The sequence below is a fragment of the Danio rerio genome, chromosome 16 (assembly GCF_049306965.1).
Source record: "Danio rerio strain Tuebingen ecotype United States chromosome 16, GRCz12tu, whole genome shotgun sequence".
Classification (NCBI taxonomy): Eukaryota; Metazoa; Chordata; class Actinopteri; order Cypriniformes; family Danionidae; genus Danio; species Danio rerio.
The window spans coordinates 59417501-59440000 of NC_133191.1; the positions used below are offsets into that span (position 1 = coordinate 59417501).

A 22500-nucleotide genomic window follows, 5' to 3' on the forward strand; every position below is an offset into this window, starting at 1 on the left:
CGGTGATCTACAACACCATGTTATTATTACACCATGTTTACTGCAATACCAGACGATCAGTTCTACAGCTGAGCATAAGCAGAGGAGAGAAACATCCATCATATCTAGAGGAGCGACGGACACCTTTAACTGAAATATCAGGAGAAACAACCCGTTTGAAGACAGTTAAAGAGAGAGGGATCATGCTCTGTGTGTGTGTGTGTGTGTGTGTGTGTGTGTGTGTACTCACCACCCATCCTGACAGCTGCTGACCTTCTGCACACACACTGACTGATTCTCTCACTCAGGCTTTTTATCCTCTCTCTCTCCCTCTCTCCCTCAGTGTCTCTCGTCCCTCAGCCTCATTGAGGTCAGTGTTTGTTTGCTCATCTTCCCTGAAGCTAAAAATGACCATCTAGACTTTGACCGTACTAAAGATATCCACAAACCAGCTCATTCAACACCGCACAAGCCCACCAGAGTCAACGCAAACATCATCTCCATCACACGTGGCTGATTGTAGAATCGAGGGCACATTTGAATGTCCGACAGAAACCTGTTACCTTCAAAAATAAAAACTTTAACACATCTAAAATCTCGATAAATGATGTCTGTGTTGATATTAAGAGACGTTTTCTTCAGGAACTATTAAAAACTTGCACTACACCTGATTTTTACTCTGTTACTGTCAATTCTATTACTGTCAACTCTGTTACCGCCAAGTTAGTTCTCTTCAACTATTTTACCATTAACTCTTATTTCATTGACTCTAATATTGTCGACTCTGTTATCGTCAGCTTCATCAATTTTTACCGGCAACTCTGCTACCGTTGGCTCTGATACTATTGGTTCTGCTACGGTCGACACTAATAGCGCCGACTTTGTTACTGCCGATTCTGCTACTGCTGACTTTTAACATCAACTTTATTACCATAGACTTGGTTACGTCAACTTGGTTAACATTAACTTTCATATTGTCAACTCTCATATTGTTAACTCTGTTACCATCAACTCTCATATCGTCGACTCTGCTACTGTCGACTCTCATATCATCAACTCTGCTACCGTCGACCTAGTTAACTTTGACTCTGTTAATGTTGACTCTCATATCGTCGACTGTTACCGTTGACTGTTATCATTAAGTCTGTTACCGTCAGCTCTGTTATTGTCGACTTTTACCGACAACTGATACAGTTAACTCTGCTACCGTTGGCTCTGACACTATAGGTTCTGCTAATGTTGACTCTAATATCACCACCTTTGTAACTGCCGACTCTGCTAATACTGACTTTTAACATTAACTTTGTTACCGTAGACTTTGTTACAGTCGACTCGATTAATGTCAACTTGGTTAACATCAACTTTCATATCATCAACTCTCATATCGTCGACTCTCATATCGCCAACTGTACTACCGTCGACCTTGTTAACTTTGACTCTGTTAGCGTCGACTCTCATATCGTTGACTGTTATCGTTGACTTTGTTATAATCAAGTCTGTTACCGTCAGCTCTGTTATCGCGACTTTTTACAGTTAACTCTGCTACCGTCGACTCTAATATCGCTGACTTTGTTACTGCTAACTCTGCTACTGCTGACTTTTAACGCCAACTTTGTTACCATAGACGTTGTTACAGTCAGTTTGGTTACTGTCGACTCAGTTGACATTGACTCTCATCATGTCGACGCTGTTACCGTCGACTCTCTTATCGTCAACTGTTACAGTCAACTCTGCTATCGACGGCTTTACTCATATCTTTACTCTGTTATTGTCGACCCTGTTAACTTCAACTCTGTTTTTGCCGACTCTGCTATTGTTGACTTTTAACACAAGCTTTGTTTTCCGGAGACTTTGTTACAGTCAACTTTGTCACTGTTGAATCTGATTCCATCGTCTCGGTTAACGTCAACTTGGTTAACATCAACTTTCGTATCGTTGACTCTCATATGCTCAACTCTAATATTGTTAATTCTGTTACTGTCACCTCTTATATCGTTGACTCTGTTACCGTCGACTTTTTTATATTGTCGACTGTTACCGTCGACTCCGATACTGTCAGATCTAATACTGTTGACTCTCATACCATCGACTCATATCGTCGACTGTTACCGTTGACTCTGATACTGTCAACTCTGCTACTGTCGGCTCTAATACTGTCAACTACCATATCGTAGACTTTGTTTCTGCCGACTCTGCTACTGTTGACTTTTAGAGTTGACTTTGTTACCCTCGACTCTAATACCTTCAACTCTGCTACTATCGACTTTCATATCGTAGACTTTGTAACTGCCGACTCTGCTACTGTTGACCTTTAACATCAACTTTATTACCATCAACTCGTTTACAGTCGACTCGGTTAACGTCAACTCTCATATCGATGACTCTTATATCGTCAACTCTCATATCATCGACTCTCATATTGTTGACTCTGCTATCGTCAACTCTGGTACAGACTCTGATATTGTTAATAATAAGTTAAACAACTATCTGTAACAGAATCTCCATCACATTTAAGCATTTTGCATATTTTACGTCAATAATAGATTCGGTTTTCTGTACATTATACATTTGTTGTGCATCAGTTCAAGTTGATAGAAAATGAAGAGGAAATTCTGTAAATATACACACAATGTGCAGTCTCCCTCAACCTAATGATTTATTTATTGACTGATTTATTTTCTTTATTTTATTTTAGTCATTTTGTAACTGCTGCTTCTTTTAAGGTTTGATTATATTGTTATTAATTATTAATAATAATAGCTTTATTTATGAAGTGCCTTTAAAGTTACTTTCCCAAACGCTTCGCATACAAATAGACACACATAACATACAGCATTCATAATTAATAAGAGAGAACAGATAATAGACAGGTGAACAGGTAAGACAGGTGCATTAAATGCAATGCTGAACAGTGATGTTTTAACATTTAAAAATAGCCAGATTGATATTCAGGGCTTCTTGTGTGTGGTGATCTTGAAAGGTTTAAAAGGCATGTCTAGAAGAACCACACCGTTGACTTTCATGATATGCAGCAGAGACGTTTCTCAGGGTATCTTCTTCTGAAGAGTTCTGCATGGACTCTGACTGTCTTTATCTCCAGCAGGCGTTTCCGCAGAGCCGCAGTGACTAACAGCTCTAGTAAATCACTAACTAGTGCACAAACAAACCTTTGGGCTGAAAGAATCGGAGAAGAGACGCTCACATACTCACTGAAATCATGAAACAACACTCTACTCATGAGCCTTCACATTCACTCTCTCAGACAGAGCTGAAGATGAACACACACACACACACACACACACACACACACACACACACACACACACACACACACACACTCTCTCGCTCTCTCTCTGCTGAATCAGTGTTTATGAGTCAATCACAATAGATGTGCTGAGATTTACCTCTGAACTCTGAAATGTGAAAGAGGAACTGAGCAAGAGTGTATATTCCAAAACATAAAACAAACATACACACACACACACACACACACACACACACACACACACAAAACACTTGACTGATGTTAAGAGAGAGACGGACGTGTGTCTTACCTGAGCGAGTGTGTAGAAGATCTTCAGTCTGAGCTCAAGACAAGTGAAGACACACTGATCAACTGCAGCACCACCTGCTGGACTGAGGACACACACACACACACACACACACACACACACACACACACACACACACAGAGGAGAAAAACAGAAACACACAGAGACACATCTCACTCATATAAAGGAACACGCACACACACTATTACACATTTTACTAATACAAAAACGCACACACACACAAACACACACAAGCACACACACACACACACACACACACACTTGAAATAATAGAGTGTTGTTGTGAGTGTTTGATCAGTTGATTTATTGTGTTGTCATGAAACAGCAGCTGATAATCCACATTCAGAACTCCTGAACAAGCACAGCCGCGGGGTCGACTGACGACTGATTGATTGATTGATTGATTGATTGATGATTGACTGATGGATCAGTGCTGGTGTGTGAGTGTGCTGAAGGTGATTCTCGGTGGACACTCGGGCTGCAGGATCAGTGTGTATTTAGTGCTCAGCTCTTCTGTGGACGAAACCGTCAGCTTGAAGGTCCTCAGAATCTACAACACACACACACACACACACACACACACACACACACACACACACACACACACACACACACGTGTCAGTAAAGTCATGTGATTTGGTTTGAACAGATAATGTTTGTGCAGATGTGTGATTGTGTAAATGTGTTTGTGTGCAGATAGTTGTGCATGTGTATGTATATTGATCTGTGTTTGTGTGTGTGTCGACCCAGCCTATAGGTTGTGAGTGTGTGCACAGGTATGGAAGGTAACTCCTGCCAATTTCAAATAAATTAAATTAATGCTGTAAATGAAAATGAAGAGCAGATGAACACTTCCATTCACTAAAGATCTGCCGACATTACTAATCAGATGATTTTATTTAGATGTTCACTGTGACAACACCTCGTCCCCGTCAAACCCATAAATAAAATGAAGCTGCAGATTTAACATTTGATTACCTCTGCATTTCTGCATCAAGACTGCCGATATTAAAATGAAAAGCCAAACTGCAAACTAAAATGCAAACACAATATTCACAAAGCCTGTTGTTAAAATTGCAAATTCAATTAGATCCAGTTTATTTGGTAAAACAAAGCAAGTCTCATATAATATCTCTGCTAAAAGTCAGAAAATACAAACTGCATTGTGCATTAATCAGATGAACATTTTCACATTAGTCAATAATATTACTGTAATTAATTTAAAAACTAAATAAGTATAGAATTACACACATTTACTCAAGTAAATAAACAGAATTAATGACGGGCTAAACATCTGCCGAAAATCTGCGCGCACAGATTCTGTGTGGCCTACCCTGACCTGTGTTCTGCTGAATCTGAGTTTCACCATCTGAATTTCAGGCTTTGAGTTTTAAGATATTGAATTTGATGTTCTGAATCTCTTCATCTAGAAAATCTAAAACTGTATTTTTACAAACCCGATATCTGCAGTCTGAATTCAGAACACAAAAAATCTGAAGTTTGAGAATGCATCTATAAAACAAATTCAGCCTGGAAAAATTCAGTTGTCCTAAATTTCAGATGTTCAATATTCAAGTTATGAAATTCAAATTCAAACCATTTTTAACAGCATATAAATATTCAGATTTATTAAATTACAATTCAGATTAACCCAACTCGATGTCAGATTGTTTTGGCATGTTATTAGCTCCATAGTGTTCATTTTAATTCACAATGTTTATTTGATGTATTTAAAATAGGCTGTAGTCACCTTCCATACACACTCAGCTGCCGCTTGCTGGGACGAGGATATTAAACAGCATTTGGTGTACTTGTGAGCGCAATGGGATTCTGAGCGATCGCCTGGGCATGGAGCTCGGTTAAGCTGCGTTGACCGTCCCATTTTGGCGCCGCCTCTTCGTTTACTCGATATCGTTAATCTCATTGTTCTGGTCAAATAAATGTTATTCTGCTGATGATGGCTGCGTCTGGGCCTCCTTTTTGTTGCAGCATAACAGCCGGCTGTAACAGTGTTCCTCAGTGTGTGTGTGTGTGTGTGCTGATCAGTGTGTGTGTGTGTGTGCTGATCAGTGTGTGTGTGTGTGTGCTGATCAGTGTGTGTGTTGTCTCACGTGCATGAGCAGCAGCTGCATCTCGTTCTCTGCTATCCTGCGTCCCACACACTGCCTGGAGCCGAAGCCGAACGCCAGCGAGCGGAAGCCTCCTGCAGACCCGGCGTCTGCGTCTGCGCTCCAGCGGCTGGGGTCGAAACACTCCGGCCTGGAGAACACCTCAGCGGAACGACCCAGGGGATACAGACACACCTGCACCAGCGTCTAAACACACACACACACTCAGGTTTAAGAGGGTGTGTGTGTGTGCGTTTGTGCAGAGGTGCATGTTTGCAAACATGTGTGTGTGTGTGTGTGTAGATGTGTGTGTGTGTTTCTCACCCCTGCCGGCACGTGGTAGTTCTGCAGGACGATGTCTCTGACTGGATACCTCTGAACGGTGATTCCCACAGGATACAACCTGAACACAGCAGACACACACACACACACTGTTCACTAGGATTTAATGACAATTTAGTTTAGTCCAGTTCAGTGTTTGTGTGTATCATCAATGTGTGTGTGTGTGTGGTCAGTGTTACCTCAGTGTCTCCTTGATGGTCCCCTTCAGCAGCGGCGCCCCCTGCAGGGCCTTCAGAGGGTCTCCAGACGCCTGCTGCCATGACGACAGAACCTGCGCGCGCACACACTCCTGCACATCAGGGTTACGCGCCAGCTCAAAGAGAGCGAATTGCAGCGGCACGGCCGTCTGACACACACACACACACACACACACACACACACACACACACACACACACACACGGGCAAACACATGGGTCATATGATCACTTTTAAAGGCAACTTGAAAAACAAAGATGCACACAAACACACGTTGAAGTGATTGTGGTTTGCTATTGGTGGATCTCATGTGAGTGAGCGCTTGACTCCGCCCTCAGGCCAGTAAACACCAATCAGAGGCGAGGTGTGTTAAGAGAGGGAGGGGTTTTAATTCAAGATACTGAAACATGATAATGTTCAACACACACAGAATAAACACTGAAACTCTGAGAGTGTGTGTGTGTGTGTGTGTGTGTGTGTGTGTGTGTGTGTGTGTGTACCGTGTCAACTCCGCCGGCCATCAGCTCAGTGATGTTGGCTCTGATCAGCTCTAATGATAACTGTCCCGCCTCCATCAGCTTTCCCAGAACCCCCGGGAAGCTGCAGTCTGGAGCAGCAGACGGCCTCGCCTGCAGACGCTGATAGCTACGCTGGATACGCTGCTCCGCTGACAACACACACACACACTCGTGAACACACACTCATGAACATAACTCATACTTAAAAACACACTCATGAACATGCACTCGTGAAACACACACACACACACACACACACACGGTTTCATACTCTTTTTCTCCCACTCTCCCACATACACACACAATCATCTCTCACACTCTTACACACACACACACACTAACATCTCCCATGCTTGCTCTCACACACACACACACACACACACACACACACACACACACACACACACACACACACACACACATATTAGCTGTTGAGGTCTGGGAGCACACTTGTAGGCAGTAAAACAAAAACACACACACACACACACACACACACTGACCGTGGCTGAAGATGTCGTCCCATGCAGTGGCGTGTGTTGTCCACAGGGAGGCGCGCAGCCGCAGCAGCAGGCGGGGGGGCAGGTACAGCAGCGGGGGGGTCGTGGCCAGCATTCGCTCCACAGCCGAAATGAAGCGCTCTGATTCGTCAGACGGGCACGAGGAGAACAGGCCAATCCGCTCGCCGTACAGAACGTGACAGCTCGCTGCACAGACCAATCACAGCTGCTCTTACTGATCGCATCATCAGCGGAGGGAAACACTCCTAATATTTAATTTAATTGATTTAATTATCTGACGATCACACGGCAAACATTATTTAAATATATGACAGTCATCAGTCTTCTCTGGCCCCGCCTCTGTTACAATCCACTGCATTACATTCAGCTCCGCCTCTGATATGTAGAGCCACGCCCACATCTCAACATCCAATCAGCAACTGACAAAGTCCCGCCCTGCAGTTTCAGTAACAGCCCTTCTCTATTAACGAGGAATTAGAAGAGGCTGACCTTCCAATGCGAAGCGGAAGAGGTCAGGACTGGGGTCAAGGGTCAGTGTGTGCTGCCCCGCCTTCTCGAACCCGTCCGCCTGAACGCGGCGCCGCAGCGAACGGCAGAAATCCTGCGCCACTTCATCCAGCAGCGGGAGAAAGCGGTGGACAGACGAGGACACCATCACCTCACGGTTCAGCAGCAGACGGTCAGCACGCCACTCCGTCCCGTTCCTACACACACACACACACACACACACACACACACACACACACACACATTTGAGCCATATAACACACAAAAATGTACACACAAACTGACATACATCTACACTTACACACACAGCAGTATCCGGATGCAGACTAGCATATGTGAGCTGACACTGCATGTCTCAGAGATGCAGCGTCACACACACACACTCAAGGGAGCGAGTGATGTCACTGTGAGGGGCGGGGTTAGGTGTGCGCATTAAAAGCACTACATCCACATATTTACGCACACACTCAAACCCACACACACACTAATGCATAATCACAAACACACACATACTTTGATGTATGTGCACACACACGCTTATACACACTCATGGTACAGTGACTTTAAGTGTGTACACACACACACACACACTCATGGTACAGTGACTTTGAGAGTGTACACACACACACACACACACACACACACTTATACACACTCATGGTACTTACACACACACACACACACACACACACACACATACACGCACACACACTTATACACACTCATTGTACAGTGACTTTAAGAGTGTACACATACACACACACACACTTTTACACACTCATGGTACAGTGACTTTAAGAGTGTACACATACACACACACACACTTTTACACACTCATGGTACAGTGACTTTAGAAATGTACACACACACACACACACACACACACACGCGCACACAGACTGACTTGAGGAAGACTCCTTTGCTGTGTCTGCGTGTCTCTCGGTGTGTGGCCCAGGGTTGCAGGGTCATGCGGCGCGGGTGAAGACCCTCCGAGCGGAACAGCTCACCGGTGTCCATGGGCAGCATGATGTTCACACTGCTCTGAGAGCCCAGGTGCTCTCTGAAACACACACACATGAATGAAGACTTGCTCCTCTTCAACAATAAGGTTCAAGTTGCAGAGCTCGGTTGTAACGAGTGCTTATTTGAGTTACTGTTGCCTTTCTATCAGCTGGAACCAGTCTGACCATTCTCCTCTGACCTCTGACCTCATCAACAAGGCATTTGCGCCCACAGAACTGCCGCTCACTGGATATTTCCTCTTTGTCGGAGCATTCTCTGTAAACCCTAGAGATGGTTGTGCGTGAAAATCCCAGTAGATCAGCAGTTTCTGAAATACTCAGAGCAGCCCGTCTGGCAGCAACAACCATGCCACGTTCAAAGTCTCTTAAATCCCCTTTCTTCTGCATTCTGATGCTCACTTTGACCTGCAGCAGATCCTCTTGACCATGTCTACATGCCGACATGCAGTGAGCTGCTGCCCTGTGATTGGCTGATTAGACAGGTGTACCTAATAAAGTGGCCGGTGAGTCTATGTAGAGTGTATACCTGTATATGTGTAGTGTGTGTACCTGTATATGTGTAGTGTGTGTACCTGTATAAGTGTAGTGTGTGTACCTGTATATGTGTAGTGTGTGTACCTGTATATGTGTAGTGTGTGTACCTGTATATGTGTAGTGTGTGTACCTGTATATGTGTAGTGTGTGTACCTGTATATGTGTAGTGTGTGTACCTGTATAAGTGTAGTGTGTGTACCTGTATATGTGTAGTGTGTGTACCTGTATAAGTGTAGTGTGTGTACCTGTATATGTGTAGTGTGTGTACCTGTATATGTGTAGTGTGTGTACCTGTATAAGTGTAGTGTGTGTACCTGTATATGTGTAGTGTGTGTACCTGTATATGTGTAGTGTGTGTACCTGTATATGGGCCCGAGGCGTCTGAAGGACTCCTCCATGTGTTTGTGCATGCGGCTGAAGCGTCCGTCCCTCCAGAAGCGCAGCAGGTTCATCCAGCCGTTGCTGCCGGTGTCCGGGATCTCCTGGAAGAGTCGAGCGGCTCCAGCGGATCTGGAGCTTTGGTGAAGCGGACGCACACACACAGATGCACGCACACACAGATGCGGACGCGCACACACAGACCCAGCGCAGGAGGAGAACATGCTGCCGATGCTGATCTCACACACACTACACTGAGAACTGGAGAACAGCAGAGTATCCTGAGCGTCTGTCCTCCTGCTGACACACACACACACACACACACACACACACACACACACACACACACACACATATATACATATATACACACACACTAACACACAGAGGAGTTATTGCTGTAGAGGAGCACAGGTCAAGAGAAAACACACACAGAAACATAACACACACACACACACACACACACACACACTCACACAAGACAGCACAGATTAAAACAACACACACGATTGAGCACAGGTCCAATAGGAAAGAAACACACATGCACACACACATTTGTTTCAGTGAGTTGTGGGGACATTCCATAAGTTTTCATTGTTCCTTGCCCGATGCACACCTGACCCAGCCCTCACAGGGAACTGTGCAGCTTTACTCTTGAAAAAACACTCGCTCTGTGAGATTTAGAAGCTTTTGGAGAAATGAGGACGTCAGCAATGTCCTCATTATTCACCACCGTCTGTCTGTTGTGTTCTGCTGTGATGTCTGACTGTTGTAGCTGTGAAATAACTCAGCGGAGTGATATGGAGCTGTAAAAACCTGCCGGAACTACTGTCTAACTACCTGTGCCTTTATATGACAATAACCAAACATCTGAGAATGGCCATCAGCCAATCAGAATCAAGCATTCGACAGACCTGCGGTGTAAGGGTGAAATAAAGTTCATCATCCTTTAGTGAAATAAATTTATGTCCAAAGGAATCGGTTCACAGGCCAGCCGAGAGACATAGTCCCTCCAGATCTTGTCCTTTCAGTCATGACCCAATATGTAAATCTATCACGTAACAGCTGATACTAATATAAACAAAACTGACCCTGGAAATCAAGACAAAAATCAATGACCATCACTAGATTTCTACATTCTACAGAGAAAAACACAAACTTACGTCTGTATTTCACTTTTATTGTTTTGATACCTGAAAACCTCTTTAGTGTTTGACAGGCATTAACACAAAGACAGAACTTAAACAAAACTCAATAACAAAAATCAATTAAGAAACACACAGAACACGATTAAATAAAATAATAAATACAATAAAATTTAAACAAAACAAAAATGAGATCAGAGTTTCCTGACGTCTGTGTCAAAAATATGAGGTATGAAATAGAAAGAGTTCAAGCTGGCGGCTCTGTGTATTGCGTGTTCGGTCAGTGTTTTGGAGAGTTTACGTGACTCTGCAGAGCTCAGTATCGCCTCCGCTGGCTGCTCTGTGTATCGCGTGTTGGGTCAGTGTTTTGGAGAGTTTACGTGACTCTGCAGAGCTCAGTATCGCCTCCGCTGGCTGCTCTGTGTATTGCGTACTCGGTCAGTGTTTCGGAGAGTTTACGTGACTCTGCAGAGCTCAGTATCGCCTCTGCTGGCCGCTCTGTGTATTGCGTGTTCGGTCAGTGTTTTGGAGAGTTTACGTGACTCTGCAGAGCTCAGTATCGCCTCCGCTGGCTGCTCTGTGTATCGCGTGTTGGGTCAGTGTTTTGGAGAGTTTACGTGACTCTGCAGAGCTCAGTATCGCCTCCGCTGGCTGCTCTGTGTATTGCGTGTTGGATCACTGTTTCGGAGAGTTTACGTGACTCTGCAGAGCTCATTATCGCCTCCGCTGGCCGCTCTGTGTATTGCGTGTTCGGTCAGTGTTTTGGAGAGTTTACGTGACTCTGCAGAGCTCAGTATCGCCTCCGCTGGCTGCTCTGTGTATCGCGTGTTCGGTCAGTGTTTTGGAGAGTTTACGTGACTCTGCAGAGCTCAGTATCGCCTCCGCTGGCTGCTCTGTGTATTGCGTGTTCGGTCAGTGTTTTGGAGAGTTTACGTGACTCTGCAGAGCTCAGTATCGCCTCCGCTGGCTGCTCTGTGTATTGCGTGTTCGGTCAGTGTTTTGGAGAGTTTACGTGACTCTGCAGAGCTCAGTATCGCCTCCGCTGGCCGCTCTGTGTATTGCATGTGTCGTGTGGTGTTCAGTCTGTGTTTCTGAGAGTTTACATGACTCTGCACGGCTCTTCATTGGTTGTTTTGTCCGCTCTGCTGTGTTTGCTGCCGGTGAACATCGGTCCACTGAATTTGAGGCCCTGAAAGGCTCTGATCAAATTGAAACCATCGTCTTTCTCAGGTGCGTCGGGGCGAACCATCCTGGCCAGATCTCCAGACAGAAACACCTTCCCACCCACGGCACGTAGCTGCGCAGAGTCCTTGGCATTCTGGACACACAGAAAAGACAAATGAGCGAGAGTTTTAACATGTTTGCAGCACAATAATCATATTTAGCAGACACTTCTATCCTTCTACCCTCGGCAGCTTCATATGAAGTGTGTTGACTGGTGTTTAAACAAGCTAATTTTCCTTTGTATAGTTATTCTTGCTTTTATTGAACATCAAAAATATAAACTGGCCAGAGGATTCCGGGGAAAAGCAGGATCATTTATTAAGATTAGATATTTGATCTCGCTTATATGAATAACATTTGGTCCTCCTCAAGCATCTTGTGTGTAGCACTAGTGTCCTCCACATCTCCTCCTCCTCCCCCTGTTGTGTTCTGCTGTGATTCTGACTGTTGTAGCTGTCTAATAATCATTCAGTGGAGTGATATGCAGCTGTAAAAACCTGCTGGAACTACTTTAGCTGTGCCTTTATCTGACAATAAACACCTAACAGTGACCATCAGCCAATCAGAATCAACCCTTCTTCAATGAGCAGGAGCATTTAAAGAGACAGAAGTTAATGATAAACAGAGAGACGCTGAGCTGATATGGTGATATACAGTGTGTGAATCAGTGTTTGTAACGTGAATGACCTCAGCTGTGTGTGTGTTTACCTGGCTCAGCTGGTATTTCCTCCTGAAATGAGCCCTCATCGCAGCTCTCTCTGCGTTCTTCTTAGCGTTCATCGCTTCCCTCAACTTCCTGAAGATGAAATGATAAAGAACATTAGTGAATCAGCTGGTTTGGCTGAAATGTCATCATTAAATACTTGATGACCTGCTGTTGGTCACACTTCATTTTAATGTACGATTCACCACATTAACACACCTTTAACTGAGACTATACGCACAAAAACTCTCATTAATTGTTAGTAAAGCAGCAGTTGGGTTCAGGTATGTGACTGAATTAGGGATGTAGAATGAGACCATACTTTATTAGTGCTAAACAGTTAATTTCATAATAATAATAATAATAATAAGCAGGTAAAAAGTGTTACCTCACAGTACAACACCTCAAAGATTGAGTTTAAACAAGTGTCATATCCACTATAATAATCAACATATCAGACTCTTGATAGCTGCTGAACTCCTGATGATGTTGAATGTGGCCTAAAGTAGCTACATGCAAATGATGAGGGCGGGGCCTTTGAGTCACGCAACAGTCTGCTTTGTATTCTGATGGGTCTTTGTCCAATGTGGTTTACACTTGTGTGATATACATGAGAATGAGGAAACAGTGGTGTCTGAGGATGAGGCCATTTCCATACACTATAACCTCTGATTACTCCACTGCAGGCCTTGGCACACTTAGATGTTCTTCACAGGTCTCCTTTAAGGATGTTTAGATGCGAGTCTGTAAAACACGGTGTTGGACATGATGTTCTGTGACGTCAGCCTCACCTCTCTTTCTGCAGCTCAGCCTCATAGGATCGCAGCACACGTGGGTCCTGCACGCGGGTGACCTTTGACCTCTGACCCTGTGATCTGCTGGCCTGCTGCTTGTCGCCGCTCACACAGCACTGGAGCGTCTTCATGGGCGCCAGGAGAGACCTCTTCACCACAGACTCCATGAGGACTTGGAGAACGGCCTTACACTCAGATCTGGATCAGCAGTGTGTGTGTGTAAGCATGAGAGAGTGTGTGTGTGAGAGAGTCTGGACAGATCATGATTTATAGATGAGGAGGTTTAACAGGTCTCACACACTCGCATCTGCAAGGACAAGGACACACAAACACCATCAGTCAAATATACACAAAACACACACACACACACACACACACACACCATACGTCATATATATACACACACCATCAGTTACACACACACATACACACACACAGACACACACACACACACACACACACACACACACACACACACACACACGAGTTGTATACACTCACCGGCCACTTTATTAGGTACACCTGTCCAACTGCTTCTTAACTCACATTTCTAATCAGCCAATCACAGGGCAGCAGCTCACTGCATTTCGGCATGTAGACATGGTCAAGAGGATCTGCTGCAGGTCAAAGTGAGCATCAGAATGGGGAAGAAAGGGGATTTAAGAGACTTTGACCGTGGCATGGTTGTTGCTGCCAGACGGGCTGCTCTGAGTATTTCAGAAACTGCTGATCTACTGGGATTTTCACGCACAACCATCTCTAGGGTTTACAGAGAACGCTCCGACAAAGAGGAAATATCCAGTGAGCGGCAGTTCTGTGGGCGCAAATGCCTTGTTGATGAGGCCAGAGGTCAGAGGAGAATGGCCAGACTGGTTCCAGCTGATAGAAAGGCAACAGTAACTCAAATAAGCACTCGCTACAACCGAGCTCTGCATTCGGATGCTCGGCTCACAATTTGGCCTCAACAACATGAAAGCATGGATCATCCTGCCTTGTATCAGCGGTTCAGGCTGGTGGTGGTGGTGTAATGGTGTGGGGGAGATTTTCTTTGGGTCCATTAGTACCAATTGAGCATCAACGCCACAGCCTACCTGAGTATTGCTGCTGACCATGTCCATCCCTTTATGAGCACAGTGTCTCCATCTTCTGATGGCTACTTCCAGCAGGATAACGCAGCATGTCATAAAGCTCAATCATCTCAGACTGCTTTCTTGAACATGACGATGAGTTCACTGCACTCAAATGGCCTCCACAGTCACCAGAGCTCAATCCAATAGAGCAGCTTTGTTTTGAAGGCAAAAGGGGTCCAACCTGGTACTAGTAAGTTGTACCTAATAAAGTGGCCGGTGAGTGTATATATAAATATACATGCACACACATCCTGCGCTGTGATTGGTCAATTCAGAGCTTTGAACAAATATTAGAATAAATGCACCTAATAGATAAATCTGCTGTTGTTTCAGGAACTCACTTTATTTGAACACATTTTGCATGTTTAAATCTTGAGTAAAAATTCCTATGATTGAAGAATGAGCAGGGTCAGACACATCGTCTGCAGACATTTCTGTGCAGAATTTAGTTAAAGATCTGCAGATTTATGCGTAATGATATTGAGAGTATCTTGAAGAGTGCTCATTCTGCCCCGTCTGAGTTTACTAACTAAAACTCAGCACATGGAATTAAATGACTAACTTTAACTTGTATTAACAATGCCAATCCAGTTAGATGGTGCACACAGTCTCTCATTTAATATACATTTACTAAGAGACTGAAGAAACACACAAGCTGTACTGAACATGAATCAAATGAACATTTGCATTATATAAAATATAGAATAAACACACATTTACACAAGTAAACAAATACTCTAACAACCAAATGAATGGGCTGAAAGATCTGCATAAACCTCAGCTAACAGATGTTGTGTTGGCCTAGATATTGATAAAGCCTAATTAAGTGCAGTTGAAACATTAAACAACAATATATGATTTTATTAAGCCGCTCTCTTTCATTTTGTTGATGTTAGTGCAATAATTAACTGTGCAATAATCAACAACAAAATTACAATAAAATGTAATGTTATAAAAATATATTATTAAATGCTGATGCACAAACGCAGTGAGTCTGCAGAGTTGTGAGTTAAAGATGCAAACAAATCAAACTGTAAAAAGCATCTATATATGTTTACATTAATCAATAACTAGTTCACTCATACTAATACTTTAAAACACTGAGGAAGAATCAGATTTGCTGAATGTTATAGCATGCCAGAGAGGTCAAATATATATATATATATATATACCTGCACACAGAGATGCACTCAGGGTCTGCATCAGTGATGCGTCGCTCTGCAGGCCAATAAAACACTCGCTTGCTGTTTTCAGGATGATCTCTCCTTTTTCTCTGAATATTCGTCTCCTTCAGGACGCTGCTGTTTGCTCCGGCTGTCGTTCTGTGCAGATCTACTGTGTGTGTGAGAGAGAGATTACTACAGTAAAGAGTTTAACAAGGGGAATCTCATTAGACGGCACAGGAGCAGATGCACGTGCAGCTTTCACACACACACACACACACACACACACACACACACACACGCACACGCACACACAAAGTCATAACAAACAGTCATACACACGCAACAAACTCATACAAACACATGCATGGAGTCAAACACACTCATACACACACATGCACTCATACACTTACATGGATACACATGCACTCATGCACACATAACCATGCACACTCCCATACATACACAAGCACACACACACACCCACAGTTGAATGGCTTGTTTTTGTTCTACCTGTAAAATAAATAAAAATAACGGTAGATGATTTCTTACAGTACACAAACAAATGTATAAACACATCGACAGTGCATGAATATTTACTAATGGCTTATTATCTGCCAATTATTCAGATATTAACTGTTTACCAGCACTAAGCATGATCTTATTCTACATCCCTGATCATACCCAACAGCTAAACACAGCTACTAGCTTACTAACCAGCTAATAATCAGCTAATTAGTGGGTTACTGAGCTAAAACTCTCAGTTAGTAGCTTATAAATAGTGCGAACTGTACATTAAAATATAGAGTGACTAAAAAAAGTTTATCCTCATATTTGAAAAACAGATATATATATATATATATATATATATATATATATATATAGATCCAGCACAGAAAAGCTATTTCAACGCTCCAGCTTTCCTGAATGCTGTAATGTAATCCGCACTGATGATGATGATGATCAACAAGCAGACCCACAATAATCAAGATGATTAACAAAAGTGCTGGCAGATGCAGATCCATCTGTGAGTGAGGATAGACAGACGACATCACACACACACACACACACACACACACACACACACACTTGTTCCTATATCTCAGTGAGGACTCTCATATCTGTAATGATGTTTCTACTGTACAAACCCCTGAACTCGCCTCTCACTGGTAACCTTCTGCATTCTTCATCTTCAAAGTCTGCCATTCTGTCTGATTTAGAAGCATGATTACCCATCAAATCCTTACATTTTAGTCATCATGGTAACATAAGTCCCCATTAGTCAGTGCGCAGTCAGGTTTAAGTCCCCACTACGGTATAAAAACAGGTACACTTCACTCACACACACTGGTATAGGTGGTTTATGAGGACTCTCCACAGGCGTATTTTATAGAGCATAAGCTCTGATTTTAAGCTCCTCCCCCTGACCCCACACTCACACACACACACACCTGTGGACAACCTGTGTGTGGAAAACTGTTCATTATGACTTTAAAGCATTGTGAATTACGAGGACATCAGACATGACCTCATAAACCACCTCAGTGATGTAATACTCTGATCATATACATGACGTTACACACATTTCATAAACCAGTACACACACACACACACACACACACACAGGTTTGTTTGTGTGAATTATGGGGACATTCTACATGTTTTGGTGGTTTTTAAACTGTACAAACAGTATCTTCTCTCCCGCTCCTGCATGCCTCACAGGAAACTGCAGTTTAACTGAAAAAAACTCGTTCTGTGTTATTAATGAGCTGTTTGAGGTAAGAGGACATCAGCACTGTCTTCATAACTCACCTTCTGCTGTAACACCTGTGATACTGTGTCCTGATATGTCACACACACTGATGACAGAGGGAACAGACAGGAGAGAACACTGAGTCTGTGGTGTGTGTGTGTGTGTGTGTGTGTGTGTGTGTGTGTGTGTGTGTGTGTGCGTGTAATTAATTGTGTCCTCACCTGTCAGCTCATCAAGGCCTCTTCAGGGTCACTGATAACACACACGACCTTCCTCTCCTCTGTCCAGCGTGTGTGTGTGTGCGTGTGTTCTCTGCTTCAGTGTTTTCTCTGAGTGATTGATCAGGTGTGTGTGCGCCTGTGTGTGTGTACATCTGAGCAGCTTAAAAGATTGAGAGGAGATCAGTGACCACACGTGAACCAGACAGAGAGACAGACACACACACACACATCCACGCAGACAGACAGACAGACAGATGAGGGCTGTTCGGGGTCAAGGTTGAGGTCATGAGGGTCATGGCCGGTGTTAATGTAACGTGAGTTAGAGCTGCAGAGTTTTCAGAGCTGTTCAGTTTGATCGACAGCAGGTCAGAAGCCTGACCAGGTTTACAGCTGGACATTACTCATATGTGGGTCACACTTCACACTCAGCTTCAGTAGTAGATGGATTGACTGACATCAGCTGATGAGGAGCAGTGCCTGTAGAGCGTTCATTACTCACAGTTCAACTCTTACTAATGAATCTCTAAATGCAGACTGGTCAAACAGTCAAAAACACAAGGCTCCGACTGTAAGTTAGAGTCTGTGAACACCTTCGACCTCCATCAGAATCATCAGAACCATCCTTCGCACAGGATGACAATCAGCACCTCCAAGTTCGAGGCACTCCACCGGTAAAGGTGGTTTGCCATCTTCAGGTTGGAGGAAAGTCCTTATTCCAGGTGGAGAAGTTCAAGTATCTCTGGGTTTTGTTCAGGAGTGAGGGAAGGATGGAGCGTGAGATTGACAGGCGGATCATTGCAGCAGTAATGTGGTGGATGTACCGGTCCACTGTGGTGAAGAAGGAGCTGAGCCAAAAGGCAAAGCTCTCGATTTACTGGTCAATCTACGTTCCTCCTCTCACCTGTGCTCATGAGCTTTGGGTCATGATTAAAAGGACAAGAAATCGGATACAAGCATTCGTACTTAGTTTCCTCTGCAGAGTGGCAGAGCGCACTCTTATAGACAGGGTGAGGAGCTCTGACACCCGGGAGGAGCTCAGAGTAGAGCCGCTGCTCCTCCACATCCAGAGAAGTCAGCTGAGGTGACTTAGGCATCTGTTTCAGATGCCTCCTGGATGCCTACCTAGGGAGATGCCCACCTGGAGGAGGCCTCGGGGAAGACCCAGGAAACGCTGGAGGGACTATGTCTCTCGGCTGGCCTGGGAATGCCTCGGGATCCCCCCGGAGGAGCTGGAGGAATTGTTGGGGGAGAGGGAAGTCTGGGGTTCTCTTCTAAGACTGCTCTCGCGACCCGGCCCCGGAAAAGCAGCAGAAGATGAATGAATGAAAAGAATGAGTCTGTGAACACACACACACGGTCGCTGGATTTGACTGTGTGTGTGTGTGTTTGTGTTCAAGTGATGCTGCAGTCTGTGAACACACACTCACTCTGTGAACACTAGCTGAAGGATAAACCCGCTGCTTCCAGAACACTTGTACAGAAATCCTCCAAACACAGACATGCTTCACGCACGCACGCTGCACTCATATGAAGCATGGTTTATTCTAGAACATGTACTGTACACACACTGATATTCATCTCATACAAAACAACAGAAGTCATAAAATAAATACTGAAAACGTTGGAGAACCGTCACATGTGCAATAATATAATCCTATTTTAGTCCATGATGATCCCGAGAGAACCGTAAGGCGTCCCGCCCCTGAAGCTGTCCGTCAAACTCAGGCTGACCAATCCGGTGTGAGGAGCTGTTAGTTCTCCACCAATCAGCAGCGAGCGATCATCAATATTCTCTTCATCATAACTGAGGTCAATACTGGCTGACCCACCTGTCCATGAGTGACCGCAGCAGAGGTCAGAGGTCACCGGCTAATGTCACGGCCTCCACTGAAGTGTTCGGTGTCTCGGAGGAGACTGAAGAAGGGATGCCGGAGCGCAGCGGAGAGAGACAAACGCTGCTCCGGCTCGTACTCCAACAAGCCCTCCAGCAAATCAAAGAACTGATGATGATCCTCCGACTCACACAGCATATACCTCTGAGAGAGAGAGAGAGAGAGAGAGAGAGAGAGAGAGAGAGGATAAATATATAAGTGTCCACACAGAGGAATGCCAATGATGTTGATAGTCTAGCATTAACCCCATTAATAGTTAATAGTGTATTCTCTGTAGTGTCCAGCAGGGGTCAGTCTCAGTGTGCTGCAGTGCATCTGAACACACTGTTGATCTGCTCACAGGAATCAATCTAATCCAGGGGTGACCAAACTCTGTCCTGGAGGGCCGGTGTCCTGCAGAGTTTATTTCCAACCCCAATTAGACACACCTGAAGCAGCTGATCAAGCTCTTCCTATGTGTACTAGAAACTTCCAAGCAGGTGTGTTGAAGAAAGTTGGAGCTAAACTGCAGGACACCGGCCCTCCAGGACCGAGTTTGGGCACCCATGATCTAATCCATCAGTCCATTCAGCAACCACAGTCAGTTCTCCAGCATTCACACACACTGAAGCTAGCAGCGGGGTCCTGCACTTCTGTTCTTCTGACACTTCACCAGCAGGACTGTCAGATCTATCAGCTGATCATTATTCTCCATGGAGTAATCAATAGTCTCCAGGATAGTGTTGATCAGTGTTGAGAGCTGATCATCATCAGTGGTGTCTGAAGCTTTATGTTCTCTACATTCTGCCTGTCTGTCAGTGTTTTATAGCTCTTCATCTGGGTAAATCCTCCTGAGAGTGTGGATATCGCTCCTCTGTGCTGTGGTTCTGCTGTGAACTCTGCTGATATTTAACACTGGCCACCATCTCTACAACTGGATCTTTATATTTATCCTGCTTGGTGTGAACGGGCCTTAAGAGACTCAATGTACAACACACGATTCCTCAGTTCCAGTCACTACATAATAATCAGAAACTAAGAACTCTACTTGAGCAGATTTCAGCAGCTCATCATATATACAGTGGTGTGAACAAGTCTTTCCCTCTTACTGATTTCTTATTTTTTTTGCATGTTTGTCACACTTTAACATTTCAGATCCTTAATATCAGTTAAAGAAAACGCAAGTAAACACATCATGCAGTTTTGAAATGAGGGTTTCTATTATTACATGAAACAGGGCTCGAAATTAACTTTCTTACTTGGTAGCACCGGTGCTCCAGACCTGAAATATTTAGGAGCACCAGAAAAAAATTAGGAGCAGCCACCAAAAATGATTGATATTTGACAAGTTGTATATTGTGTTTGAAAACAACATCAATTGGGACTAACAAAACCCAGAAACAACTATCTAACTAATGCTGTGATGACTTAATATTTGCAATAATTCCAAAATGAATGTTGAATAATTATAAAATATTAATGATGATGATGATGATGATGACAATAATACTAATAATGAATTATATTTCTCATCATCATGCTGCCCTGAATGTGCTTTAATGTAAGTTATCTGCTATATAAAGTCTTACTGTTACTTTATGGAAAATTAATTGATGGTTTGCATCAAACACAAATGAAGCATTGCAGTAAGAAATGTTTATTTTGTACTGTTGTTTTTATATGCACGTCAATTTAATAAATAATATTTCTGCTACAAAACAAACAAAATAATATAATAAATCGTTCAATTCAATGCTGAAAGCTGTAAAGCAGTCATCAGTAATTAAATAGAAAAATAATAAACACCTCAAGAAAGAACGGACAAAAGAAAGGAAGAAAAGTCTCACTTTTAAAAGTTTTGGTTTCGGTTCGTGTCGTTTTAATGCTCAGCCTCGTTACGCGCTGAATTACATCTTTCTGTGTTTGATCACCGGCGCAATACTGTTCTCTGTTATAACCCGCATCAGTTTAAACTCAGTAAAGGCGAGCCTCTTTGGCGATGGTGTTGTAGCAGACATTTGCGCTGTTGCAGCCTGATCTCACGAGGAAAAGTATGAAAATGTTACGAATTGCCGTGAGATTGTGTTGGCTGAACACGCAGTGCATGCAACACATCGAGATTCAGTGTACTTTTCACTCTTCAGCCGCTTGCATTCCCCGCGGTCACAAAAGCTCCCTCCCTGTCATCTGACAGCGGAAGGTCTTGAGTGATTGACGGCTAATATGAACCAATATAGCGGCAGGGAAGAGCAATTTAACACATTCTAAGAAAAAAACCAAAACAGGTCACACTACAACCATTATATGCAGTTGCACGAATGCTCCCAAACATATATTATGAGGTCGCTTAGCTTAAATTTTGGGCGCATATGCAACCAAGATGGTCGCAATTTCGAGCCCTGCTGAAAACAAAATCCAAGCTAATGATTACAGGTCCAACATGACACAATATCACTAGCTGAAATGCTGAATGTCAACACTGCGCTTTAAACACTGCAGCGTTGTCATGATGCTGTTTGTGTCTGTATCCCTGTAATGTGTGTAATATTGCTCTCATGTAAATCATGAAAACTATAGCGTAATCAATGTATTTTGTGACATCATGAAATAAACAGAGCATGATATGAATTACCACACTTCATTTTGTATATATATTTTATTTATCAGTCTATTTTTATTGGTATGCTGCGCAGGTGTATAGCTAGAGCACTTGTGTTCATGCACACTATGAAGTATAGGTGAGAGTGTGTGTTCCCTCACCCTCAGCGGCCTGCAGTTCTCTCTGACGTATCGGCCCGCTGACGTGCTCTCATCCCAGTCC

General features: G+C 43.7%; 3 protein-coding genes across 13 annotated transcripts in view; all 3 read right to left on the bottom strand.

The window, feature by feature from the left end:
* Positions 1-3563, bottom strand: part of pklr (pyruvate kinase L/R) — an 8639-nt gene extending 5076 nt beyond the window's left edge. Inside the window, exon 1 of one of the 2 annotated variants that reach the window (XM_021466597.2) lies at positions 3534-3563. Coding sequence is in view for 1 of the 2 variants with exons in the window: in NM_201289.1 (NP_958446.1) it covers positions 230-236 (7 nt within the window). In the remaining variant the exon portion in view is untranslated. 2 annotated transcript variants of the gene reach the window in all.
* Positions 3564-3831: 268 nt separating this feature from the next.
* Positions 3832-18745, bottom strand: cyp11c1 (cytochrome P450, family 11, subfamily C, polypeptide 1). Of its 8 annotated transcripts, none has more exons than XM_073925321.1 (15): positions 17809-18745; positions 17647-17693; positions 15844-16006; positions 13539-13848; positions 12753-12840; positions 11924-12138; positions 9658-9972; positions 8646-8801; positions 7724-7938; positions 7217-7420; positions 6699-6865; positions 6181-6347; positions 5984-6062; positions 5663-5866; positions 3832-4101 (listed from the first exon to the last, which is right to left on the bottom strand). In XM_073925321.1, exons 4-15 carry the CDS (start codon positions 13706-13708, stop codon positions 3979-3981), a joined length of 2103 nt encoding a protein of 700 aa, XP_073781422.1. In that variant the 5' UTR covers positions 13709-13848; positions 15844-16006; positions 17647-17693; positions 17809-18745; the 3' UTR covers positions 3832-3978.
* Positions 18746-19331: 586 nt separating this feature from the next.
* The window catches only part of clk2b (CDC-like kinase 2b), a 23490-nt gene continuing 20321 nt past the window's right edge, over positions 19332-22500 (bottom strand). For all 3 annotated transcript variants that reach the window (NM_001076751.1, XM_073925302.1, XM_021466754.3), the window contains 2 exon segments: positions 19332-19844; positions 22440-22500. The exon segment at positions 22440-22500 is cut by the window's right edge and continues 30 nt beyond it. In NM_001076751.1, the coding sequence (NP_001070219.1) occupies positions 19671-19844; positions 22440-22500 (235 nt within the window). In that variant the 3' untranslated portion in view covers positions 19332-19670.

Coding starts and splice junctions, on each gene's coding strand:
- cyp11c1 (XM_073925320.1), bottom strand. CDS start 13,708: ATGGAGTCTGTGGTGAAGAGGTCTCTCCTGGCGCCCATGAAGACGCTC. Junction 12,841..13,538: donor GCTGAGCTGCAGAAAGAGAG/GTGAGGCTGACG, acceptor TTTCATCTTCAG/GAAGTTGAGGGAAGCGATGA. Junction 7,939..8,645: donor AGCAAAGGAGTCTTCCTCAA/GTCAGTCTGTGT, acceptor GTGTGTGTGTAG/GAACGGGACGGAGTGGCGTG.